The sequence below is a fragment of the Schistocerca gregaria genome, chromosome 1 (assembly GCF_023897955.1).
Source record: "Schistocerca gregaria isolate iqSchGreg1 chromosome 1, iqSchGreg1.2, whole genome shotgun sequence".
In the NCBI taxonomy this organism is placed as follows: Eukaryota; Metazoa; Arthropoda; class Insecta; order Orthoptera; family Acrididae; genus Schistocerca; species Schistocerca gregaria.
Genome location: NC_064920.1, coordinates 553,650,243 through 553,662,902, shown reverse-complemented (window position 1 = coordinate 553,662,902; position 12,660 = coordinate 553,650,243). Strand labels below are relative to the sequence as shown.

Sequence of the window (12,660 nt, the reverse complement as noted above, 5' to 3'; positions counted from 1 at the left end):
GATATATCCCAGTCTTCCTAACAGCTGATATGATGGTCTCAGGCCTGAATGCACTGTAGGAAGCAGGTTTCAACAATTTGTGGAAATCAGATCCGTTGGGTCTGAGACCTGGATTCTTGACCATGTAGCCGAGCGGTTCTAGGCGCTACAGTCTGAAATCGCGCGACCGCTACGGTCACAGGTTCGAATCCTGCCTCGGGCATGGATGTGTGTGCTGTCCTTAGGTTAGTTAGGTTTAAGTAGTTCTAAGTTCTAGGGGACTGATGACCTCAGCAGTTAAGTCCCACACAGAAAATGTTCGACTGCTGTCCTGGCCAGCACATTCTCCAGATCTCTCACCAACTGAAAACGTCTGGTCAATGGTGCCGAGCAATTGGCTCGTCACAATACGCCAGTCACTACTGTTGATGAACTGTGGTATCGTGTTGAAGCTGCATGGGCAGCTGTTCCTGTACACGCCATCCAAGCTCTGTTTGACTCAGTGCCCAGGCGTATGAAGGCCGTTATTACAGCCAGAGGTGGTTGTTCTCGGTACTGATTTCTCAGGATCTATGCACCCAAGTTGCGTGAAAATGTAATCACATGTCAGTTCTAGTATAATATATTTGTCCAATGAATACCCGTTTATCATCTGCATTTCTTCGTGGCGCAGCAATTTTAATGGCCAGTTGTGTACTTTAAATATCGTTGGTCTAGAATCAGGCATTGGTTTGGTTGAAGGTTCAAGAACAGTTCGTGGCGTCCTCCATCGGTAATGCTGAAATAGAATATGGTGTTGCCCCACACTTAGCCTCGACAACAGCTTCCACTTTCGCAGGCATACGTTCAATCAGGTGCTGGAACGTTTCTTAGGGAAAGGCAGGTATCGATGTCGGTCCGTGATGGCTGGCACGAAGTCGACGTTCCGAAACATCCCAAAGGTGCGCTGTAGGATTCAGGTTAGGACTCTATGCAGGCCAGTTCATTACAGGGATGTTACTGTCGTGTAACCACTCCGCCACAGGCCGTAAATTATGAACTGGCGCTCGATCGTGTTGAAAGATGCAGTCGCCATCCATGAATTTCTCTTCTGTTCAGGGGGAAGCAAGAAGGTGCTTAAAATACCAACGTAGGCCTGTGCTGTGATACTGCCACACAAAACATCTATGGGTTAGAAGCACCCCCATGAAAAACATGACCACATCCTATGAAACCTTCCCGTCTCCTCTATATCGCTTTTGTTACGGAACCTTCCCTTCGACAATAATCTATGAAACCTTCCCTTAGGATTTCTATCTCTTGCTTAGTAATAACAAATGAAATCTTCCCTTTGAAATTAACTGTCTTTCTCAATCTTCGCATACAAATTTAAATGCTGCGTATCAGAAGCCATTTTCTGATTATTTCGACGAAACATAGAATGTATCGTCGTCGTAGCCCTCAGTCGTTACCTGCAACAACCCAAAACTGTTCCTTGCCTTTTTTACTGTTACTGGATCGCCATCGGACTGCTACATCGAACTGCGACATGAGTATACTTACTCTGGTTTACTGTATTCTATTAGTTGCCGGTGGGCTGTCATAATTAGTGGCTGTATTTATTACCAAAGCTGACGTTATTCTTTAATTAATTTGACTGAAGTTACGTAATTAATAGTTAAACTTTTTCTTGACAACAAAAAATTTTGCAAAATTTTACGTTGGTGGTTTTTTGCGTAGTTTTACGTTGGTGGTTTTTGGGCTGGATTATAATCAGTAATTCAATATTGCTGGCAAAAATTAATTATAATCTCAATGAAATGATTTTACAAACGTTCAAATGGGACTTACTTTTTACAATAATCTTACAACTAGCAATGTGCAAACACACCTTCAGTAGTCTTGAGTTTCTCAAAAAATAATTCAATAATATTAGTTCGTCTTATGAGAATAGTTAGCTGATGTCTGTGTACATCCGTTTATAATCTCTTGTAAATCGTAGCTGGTGGCTGGCAGGCACACCGCTCCTCTCAACCTCTCGCTTCAGATCTGCTACCGACTCGCTTCATACCTCGCTTCTACTGACTTCCTACGAACGCTGAAGTGCGGTCTCTCCCGCCAACAATGCTTACTGGTGCAGACAATCCCTGCTACTATTACAAAATGTATCAATACACGGTGTTTCCCGTTCTTTTCTTAAAATGTATCCATACGCGGTCTCTCCCGCCTTTTTAAAATTATATCAATGTGCAGTCTCTTCTGCCAACAATACTTTGGTGCAGACATTCCCTGCCACCACATTTATTTCCAACATGACATATATTAATTATTTCTGCTTAATCCTATTAATAAAATATAAACATCTTTCATAAATTGTGGTTTGACAGTAGACTATAGAAATATACACGTCTTACACCTATCACCACCGCCTACGAATTTTGTTGTTGGCACTACACACGCTGGCAGATGACGTTCACCGGCCATTCGCCATACCCACACCCTGCCATCGGATCGTCACATTATGTACCGTGATTCGTCATTCCACATAGCGTTTTTCAGCTGTTGAATCGTCCAGTGTTTACCCTCCTTACAGCAAGGGAGGTGTCGTTTGGCATTTACCGGCGTGATGTCTGGCTTCGCCCTTCGACCATGAAATCCAAGTTTTCTCGGCTCCCGCCTAACTGTCATAGTACTTGCAGTGGGTCCTGATGCAGTTTGGAATTCCTGTGTGATGGTCTGGATAGGTGTCTGCCTAATACACATTACGACCGTCAACTAACGGCGGTCTCTGTCATTCAACAGACGAGGGCGGCCTATACGCTTTTGTGCTGTCCCTTCACGCTTCCCCTTCACTATCACGTCGGAAACAGTGGACCTAAGGATGTTTAGGATTGTGGAAATCAGACTATGGCACAAATGATACCCAATCACCTGATCAAGTTCGAAGTCCGTGTGTTCCACGGAACGCCCCATACTGGTCTCTCACGATGTCTAATAACTACTGAGGTCGCTGATATGGAGTACCTGGCAGTAGGTGGCAGCACAATGCACCTAATATGAAATAGTTTATTTCTGTGGGTGTCAGGATACTTTTCATCACATAGTATACTTGACGTCTTTGTGCCTTGCTGATACAATTATGGCTTCCATTTTAGTGTAGTTACTGTTGCATGAGAGTGTCTTTTTGTGAGTTTAGCTCCATGTTTTCAATGGTCAGATGGCAATGTACCGCTCATAGGAGCTTTCCAATTCATATATGCGATTATCTGAAGGTGACAGTGGAACTTCACTGAAACTACTGATCAGGATATGTATCAATTGGGATCTGGCCAATGAATCTATTTGGAAGCGTTTTTACAATGATAGAGAGATCATTCTCCTTCTGGAAATGTCAGGTAATTACGAATAATTTATTTGTTAGTGCTTAAACGTCTGTGTCACTCACTGTGCAGTCCGTGAGCCACTCGGTGCTGCTGGTGGGATACGGAGTGGACGAGGCCTCTGGCGAGAAGTACTGGACCGTCAAGAACAGCTGGGGCGGCGACTGGGGAGACGCCGGCTACTTCAAGATCCTGAGGGGGACCAACGAGTGCGGCATCGAGAGCATTGCTTTCCAGGCGACCCCCATCCCAGCCTGAACTGCTACTCTCGTAACTGTTGCCATTTCACATGGACATAACTCAAGAAATACGATGATTTGTTTATCATCAATAAAGATGTAGATTGGAAATATGTATGACGACGAGTGTTCTCGAATTAAACATTTGTCCCTTCTGAACTCCCATTCCCACTACTGCGACGGTAAAAGTTGCATTTTTTATACTTATAATTTATTTGAATATATTATCATCAAACGCTAATATGTTTCTCGGAATGAGTCAGGCGCTCCCGTCACATAAGACAGGATTCAAGCTACAGCAGTGACTGAAATAAAGAGACCGCAGTTAACACTTACAGATGCAATATTATTCCTTTATTCTTCATTCCTTACAGCTTTAAGTCAGCTTAAATGATGGTCAAAGCTTCAGCATTGTACCTTCAGCACCAGCATGTTTCTTCCAATGTTCTCATGTTGTGAACGTGGTTCATTACAATATTACTAAGCCGACCTTAATTCACTATCACTATTTCCACTTTGGAGGACTGTTTTGGATACGAGATAACTGCCGAAAGTCCTAGAAATTTGACTTTGGCAAAAAATTGGTTACGAGTATGTTAAAATATTACCAGATGTCTCTCCACACATGTTTCTTGGATCATTGTGGGAAGTGGCCACGAACTGAGTGTTTTGGTTAGCTGTTGGTGAGCCTACGAGCGCTTGTGCTGTCGTGTTTATATGAATCTGCAGTTTAGCGATGGCTGATCTGAAAGACAACATGTCTGGATAAAGTTCATTCCACCTGATTTCAATTTCAGTTAACTGAAATAAACTGCAGCTGTAAATAGTAAAGGAATCAATGAAATCTTAGTTCAAGATCATGGAATGTGTCATCAGTTTGCAAATGGGCTACTATCTCAGGAGATTCAACTACTAACCCAAGTACTATCTCCAGACTATGATTTAATGAAACTACGTCTTATTATAAATAAATGCATGATCCAACAAATAATTTCATAATGTAATCTGACTTGGAAAATGATAACAAATTAATTTTGTAGCTCACACTTACAAAAAATCACGCAGTTAATGAAATTTAGCCTTACCATATGTGACTGAACCCCTGCAAAAATCACTTGTAAAATTGTATAAAAATTACAGGAGTGTATTAGTAACTAACTTGTAGTTGAAAAGTGTGGAAATCGATTCTTGGTCCCTGTTTGTAATCACTGTACACTTAAACACGAAAATTATAAGAGGCGATCACCGTGCATGCCAGTCAGGCAAAACCGCAGTGAGCATTGATGCAATCCTCACACCAACGCACCAGGTTGAGAACATCCGTTTGGCAAAACACCGTGTCCTGCAGCGTGAGGAAATCCATAACAGCCTGCTGCACACCCTTACTCGACAGGAATTGTCGACCCCTCGAGGCCTTTTTTAAGGGGCAGAAGGCGTGATATTATGCATGGCGAGAGATCAGGATTATAGGGCGGGTGCTCGAGATACCACTACAGCTGGAGTAGATTCTGCCACATAATCTGGTCCCCCATCCCACAACTGTGGTCTTCGACAAACTTTTTGCCCCATACACATTCCTCATTCTCCGAAGGATGTCTACAGGGTTTTGTGGCAGCCAAGAAAAGAATAACAGCACGTCGATCCTGTTTCGACATATTTGGTAATATCATCGCCATAGTTCGCGTTTCAGCATTTACCGCATGCACGCCGGAAAAACATGAAAGTCACATTAATTCCCAAGGAGCTTAGAATAAGGAAGATGCCCTTACGTAGCAAAAGTGAAGCCACCGTCGCCATATTGGTGTGTCGAGTGTGTATTCATACTGCACTGGACTTTATATTGTATTAAAATAAGTATTCAGGAATGAATGCCGATTAGAAGTACGGAAGCTAAGACGGCAAGCATCACACGGTATTGAACTGAGAAACTCACTCCCTGCACTCACCGAGATGCTGGCCCTGGCTTCAGTTGATGGCTGTGCTCTGCATAGGAAGTGCCGTCTCCCCTTGTACTCACCCCCACGCTGATCCCTTACCTACATGTCGTTGCTTATATATCCGCAGTCGCGCTACGTTGCATACAGGCTGCAGCAACACCGTCAAACGAGAAGTTTTTGATTACTCCTTATACTAATTGACGATGATGCTTCAGGTTATTTGAATAACGACGTGATTCGAAAGAACTGAATCTACAAGAACTATCACTGAATACTGAACACACCCATGCAATGCGCTGTACAAGTTGCTTAATGGAAGATGAACAAACGCTGTAGTAAATCTACCACAGCAATTCTATATTCAGCAATCGACGACAAAACTTACCTTCACACCTGAAAATTTGCGTGCATAGAACAGGATATTTATCACGATTGACATGGGAAAACTATTGAATAACGAATTAAAATATCATCTGCACTTTTTGCATTCATTAACAGACAAAAGGGGGTGCCTTGCGACATATGTACACAAAAGACCCACCCGATATATAAGTAAACATTAAAAAAATAAGTTAGAAAAGTGGAGATGAGTAACAGCAAATGTAATTAAATGATCTATATTGACTTCAGATTAAATAAGCAAAGTTATTTCCACTAGGCTTTCAAGAGAACGTCGAGAATTCAATAATCCAGCAGATTCAAATACCGGGTGGTTATAATTAAACTTCCCCTATTTAACACGTTATAGCGTGGAAACTAATTACCACACGAGTACCAAACTTGGTAGCATTAATGTCCAGAGTATGGGATACATGATTTCCATGTGTCACAGCGCCACCGTCCGGTTCCAACTACGGCCACCAGGTGCCGTGATCATTCATCGTGATTCATTGTCTCACACACCTGACCTGTCGCAGTGCGTTTGTTGACGTGTCAACATAAGCTTGGACAAAAGGAGCCGAACATTACTGGTGAAGCTCTATTAACAAAACAACAGCTGCGTCTGCACTTCGAGAATATCACCAGTTGAAAGGATTACAGAAGGGTCTTCTTTCTCCACCTGCTGCGCGGAGTACGATGAAGATGTTCGAATTAACTGGAGAACTGGGCGTCGCTCCGGGAAGAGGCCGACGACCGATTGCACCACAGGTGGTCGATGAAGTCGCTGTTGTTATGGCAGACAAACCTGCGCGCAATTCCGAATCGTCTGGCAGTGTGCGTGGTGTGTTACGACAGCTGAACATTCCGTGATCCGTGGTGCTTCGAACCATTCTCCAATGGTATCCGTACAAGATCCACATCGTACAGCAGCTTGCACGATAGGACGCACAAAGACGTGTTTACTACGTTCTCCACTTTCTCGCAAGGATTGAAGCTGACTAAGGCTGGCGCTGGACCGTCCTGTGGACAGACGAAGCTCATTTTTCTCTGACGGGTGAGGTGAACACAGAATTGTCGAGTGTGGGGATCTTCACCTCCAGTCAATGGGCGTGAAGTTCCTCGTTAGGGTGAACGTGTCACCGTATGGTGGGGCTTCACGACCACGTTCATTATTGGTCCATTCCTATTTGAACAGGTTGGCGCTCAAGGGCCAAAGACGTGCAGTGTGACTGGCCAGCGTTAATCCGATATGCTTCGCCAGCATGTCATACCAACCCTTCAGGAGAGACACGCATTGGACTCAACAGTTTTCATGGAAGATGAGGCCCCACCCCTCTCGTGAAGTTCACTTGCTTCTCCGAAACACATTTGGAAAGGATCGAATTATCAGCCGATCGTTTCCAAATGGTTGGCCGGCACTATCACCCTATCTCACTCTTTGTGATTTGTAGTTGATGGGATGCCTGAAGAACAGCGTTTAGCGAAAGAACATTCACACATGTGCTGATTTGAATCTCGGCATATCAAGAGAGGAAGCAAGCATACCTACGGACATACAGTGTGTCCATAAAGTCTCTTTACAGCTTCAAAATTTTGGCGTTAATGCTACCAAGTTTGGTCCTCGTACGGTAATAAGTTTCTGTGTTATAACGTGTTGTTGCTGTTGTGGTCTTTAGTCCAGAGACTGGTTTGATGGAGCTCTGCATGCTACGCTATCCTGTGCAAGCTCCTTCATCTCCCAGTACCTACTGCAACCTACATCCTTCTGAATCTGTTTAGTGTATTCATCACTTGGTCTCTCTCAACACGCTGCCCTCTAATACTAAATTGATGATCCCTTGATGCCTCAGAATATGCCCTACCAACCGATCCCTTCTTCCAGTCAAGTTGTGCCACAGATTTCTCTTCTCTCCAATTCTATTCAATACCTCCTCATTAGTTATGTGATCTACCCATCTAATCTTCTGGATTCTTCTGTAGCACCACATTTCGAAAGCTTCTACTCTCTTCTTCTCTAAACTATTTATCGTCCATGTTTCACGTCCATACATGGCTACAATCCATACAAATACTTTCAGAAACGACTTCCTGACACTTAAATCTATACTCGATGTTAACAAATTTCTCTTCTTCAGAAAAGCTTTCCTTGCCATTGCCAGTCTACATTTTATATCCTCTCTACTTCGAAAATCGTCAGTTATTTTGCTCCCCAAATAGCAATACTCATTGCAAAACTCATTTACTACTTTAAGCGTTTCATTTCCTAATCTAATACTCTCAGCATCACCCGATTTAATTTGACTACATTCCATTATCCTCGTTTTGCTTTTGTTGATGTTCATCTTATTTCCTCCTTTCAAGATACTGTCCATTCCGTTCAGCTGCTCTTCCAGGTCCTTTGCTGTCTCTGACAGAATTACAATGTCATCGACGAACCTCAAAGTTTTTATTTCTTCCCCATGGATTTTAATTCCTACTCCGATTCTTCTTTTGTTTCCTTCACTGCTTCCTCAATATACAGATTGAATACCATCGGGGAGAGGCTACAACCCTGTCTCACTCTCCTCCCAACCACTGCTTCCCTTTCATGCCCCTCGACTCTTATAACTGCCATATGGTTTCTGTACAAATTGTAAATAGGCTTTCACTCTCTGTGTTTTACCCTTGCCACGTTCAGAATGTAAAAGAGAGGGTTCCAGTCAGCATTGTCAAAACCTTTCTCTAAGTTTACAAATGCTAGAAACATAGATTTGCCTTTCCTTAATCTATTTTCTAAGATAAGTCGTAGGGTCAGTATTGCCTCACGTGATCCAACATTTCTACGGAATCCAAACTGATCTTCCCCGAGGTCGTCCTCTACCACTTTTTTCCATTCGTCTGTAAAGAATTCCTGTTAGCATTTTGCAGCCGTGGCTTATTAAACTGAAAGTTCGGCAATTTTCACATCTGTCAACACCTGCTTTCTTTGGGATTGGAATTATTATATTCTTCTTGAAGTCTGAGGGTATTTCGCCTGTCTCATACATCTTGCTCACTAGATGGTAGAGTTTTGCGAGGCCTGGCTCTCCCTAGGCTGTCAGTAGTTCTAATGGATTGTTGTCTACTCCCGGGGCCTTGTTTCGATTTAGGTCTTTCAGTGCTCTGTCAAACTCTTCACGCAGTATCATATTTCATATTTCATCTTCATCTACATTCTCTTCCGTTTCTACAATATTGTCCTCATGAACATCGCCCTTGTGTAGACTCTCTATATACTCCTTCCACCTTTCTGCTTTCCCTTCTTTGCTTAGAACTGGGTTTCCATCTGAGCTCTCGATATTCATGCAAGTAGTTCTCTTTTCTCCAAAGGTCTCTTTAATTTTGCTGTAGGCTGTATCTATCTTATCCCTAGTGAGATAAGCCTCCACATCCTTACATTTGTCCTCTAGGCATTCCTGCTTAGCAGTTTTGCACTTCCTGTCGATCTCATTTTTGAGACGTATGTATTCCTTTTTGCCTGCTTCATTTACTGCATTTTTATATTTTCTCCTTTCATCGATTAAATTCAATATATCTTCTGTTACCCAAGGATTTATATTAGCCCTCGTCTTTTTACGTACTTGATCCTCCGCTACCGTCACTATTTCATCTCTCGAAGCTACCCACTCTTCTTCTACTGTATTTCTTTCTCCTATTCTTGTCAAACGTTCCTTAATGCTCTCCATGAAGGTCTCAACAATCTCTGGTTATTTCAGTTTATCCAGGTCCCATGTCCTCAAATTCCCACTTTTCTGCAGTTATATAGTGAAAATTTAATTATAAGCACCCGGTATATGGCACGACTTCCAGTGAAATAGTGAATGGTTTAAATTGTAGCAGAGAATAACAGAACTGAGTGGATAATGATTCGAAACGAATGACAAGAGCACGATCCTGTAACCCGCTTTAAGCTCACCGGAAACACAAAGACTTAACATTTGTAAAACCACGCGCGCAATTAACAGTTCGGCTTCGCAAATCACCACAAGTTTGCCAGGCGAAATTAATGAAAAATAAACCGTGTGATACGAGTACCACATGAATGAAATGACTGCAGCACCATGCATATTAGCAACCAGAATGAATAAATGGAACGTTTTCACCGAATTATCGACTGCTGGTGCCACTTCTGACCTGAGTCTACCCATTACATATCATCAGAACAAAGAGTGTTTCAAACCAACTGCTTGTTGTCTGACTGGTTGGGAGCGCGGAAACCACCATAGGTAACACGCTTCCGCCGTAATCATAAATCAAAGTATACCTACACAGCTATCGATACAGGTCACAGAACGCCTTGGAAAATATTAGCAGAGACCAGTTCGCGAATTGTTGAAAGAGAAGCTACTGAGTAATTGAATGTGCTGCTTAACAGGCAACTTCCACCTTGTCTTTGTGCTACCTGTGGTAAATATCTTATAGTCCCTCTAGTGATTTCCACTACGTTTTGTTGATAACAGTATGGTTATAGACTAGTTCGCGAATAATTAAAAGCAAAGCCGGCCGCGGTGGTCTCGCGGTTCTAGGCGCGCAGTCCGGAACCGTGCGACTGCTACGGTCGCAGGTTCGAATCCTGCCTCGGGCATGGATGTGTGTGATGTCCTTAGGTTAGTTAGGTTTTAGTAGTTCTAAGTTCTAGGGGACTAATAACCACAGCAGTTGAGTCCCATAGTGCTCAGAGCCATTTGAACCATTAAAAGCAAAATATTGAGGAATTGAATGTGCTGTGTAAGAGGCAACTTTCACCTTTTCCTTGTTCTGCCTGAGCTTAGTATCTTATACCACCTAGCGATTCCCATTACGTTTTGTTGATAACAATACAGCTCTTAGGTGAAGGCAATATCAATCAGAGAAGCTACCGTATAACAAACTGCATCAGGTTCGTGAGAGCTGCAGATGTATTAGCATGCATCTAGCTGGCTTCAGAAGAGACGAAGTCGTCTGGTTTGTGGGCTGTGTTGCCATTAGTGGTAATCAGCATTCTATTTAAACTGAGTACTCCTTACTTCGAACGTATCGACGTTTTCTCGTAAAATAGAGATGACGAACACGTATCTTATTTAGCAGCCGTTACTTTTCCAAACGCACTTAACAATCGCCGTAAGTGTTGTTGTTCGTCGATTGCTTTGGTTTTTATGAGTTGTTTTTCAATTAACTGTGGCGGAGCTGCAAAATTTTTAGTGTACTGTTTTGCGATCGGAAGTATCGTTTCTTGTTTTCTTGTCGCGTTTCAAAAATACTTCTAATTCTTTTAAATACATGGCGCTGTCTTTAGGGAGCTCTTTCGTCAGTAGCGCACTGATCATAGAGAAATCTGAATTGATGAACCACATTTGGATGCCCGATCTAGAAGGCTTTTAACAAAAGAGTCCTAATCAAACTACGTACTTATGGAGTATACAGGGTGGTCCATTGATCGTGACCGGGCCAAATATCTTACGAAATAAGCATCAAACGATAAAACTACAAAGAACGAAACTTGTCGAGCTTGAAGAGGGAAACCAGATAACGCTTTGGTTGGCCCGCTGGATGGCGCTGCCATAGGTCAAACGGATATCAACTGCGTTTTTTTTAAAAAAAACAGGAAACCCCAAATATTTGTTACATATTCGTGTAGCACGTAAAGACATATGAATGTTTTAGTTGGACCACTTTTTTCGCTTTGTGATAGATGGCTCTGTAACAGTCACAAACATATGCCTCACAATTTTAGACCAACAGTTGGTAACAGGTAGGTTTTTTAAATTAAACATTTTATTTCGGTTGTTCCAATGTGATACATGTACCTTTGTGAACTTATCATTTCTGAGAACGCATTGTGTTACAGCGTGATTACCTGTAAATACCATATTAATGCAATAAATGCTCAAAATGATGTCCGTCAACCTCAATGCATTTGGCAATACGTGTAACGACATTCCTCTAACAGCGAGTAGTTCGCTTTCCGTAACGTTCGCACTTGCATCGACAATGCGCTGACGCATGTTTTCAGGCGATGTCGGCGGATCACGATAGCAAATATCCTTCAACTTTCCCCACAGAAGGAAATCTGGGGACGTCAGATCCGGTGAACGTGCGGGCCATGGTATGGTGTTTCGACGACCAATCCACCTGTCATGAAATATGCTATTCAATACTACTTCAACCGAACGCGAGCTATGTGCCGGACATCCATCATGTTGGAAGTACATCGCCATTCTGTCATGCAGTGAAACATCTTGTAGTAACATCGGTAGAACATTACGTAGGAAATCAGCATACATTACACCATTTAGATTGCCATCGATAAAATGGGGGCCAACTATCCTTCCTCCCATAATGCCGCACCATACATTAACCCTCCAAGGTCGCTGATGTTCGACTTGTCGCAGTCATCGTGGATTTTGCGTTGCCCAATAGTGCATATTATGCCAGTTTACGTTACCGCTGTTGGTGAATGACTCTTCGTCGCTAAATAGAACCCGTTTTTGGGATTCCCGATTCTCGCGCAATTTGTGTGCTACTGATGTGCGGATTAGCCACGACAGCAACTAAAACACCTACTTTGGCATCAGCATTTGTTGCAGGTCGCAGTTGACGTTTCACATGTGGCTGAACACTTCCTGTTTCCTTAAATAACGTAATTATCTGGCGAACGGTCCGGACACTTGGATGATGTCGTCCAGGATACCGAGCAGCATACATATCACACGCCCGTTGGGCATTTTGATTACCATAGCCATATATCAACATGATATAGACCTTTTA

General features: G+C 42.7%; 1 protein-coding gene across 2 annotated transcripts in view; it reads left to right on the top strand.

Annotated features, from left to right (window-relative positions):
• LOC126356193 (dipeptidyl peptidase 1-like) overlaps positions 1–3,694 on the top strand; it is a 96,715-nt gene extending 93,021 nt beyond the window's left edge. For both annotated transcript variants that reach the window (XM_050006988.1, XM_050006979.1), the window contains exon 10: positions 3,411–3,694. In XM_050006988.1, the coding sequence (XP_049862945.1) occupies positions 3,411–3,596 (186 nt within the window). In that variant the 3' untranslated portion in view covers positions 3,597–3,694. The remainder of the gene's footprint in view (positions 1–3,410) is intronic.
• The last annotated feature ends 8,966 nt before the right edge of the window (positions 3,695–12,660 follow it).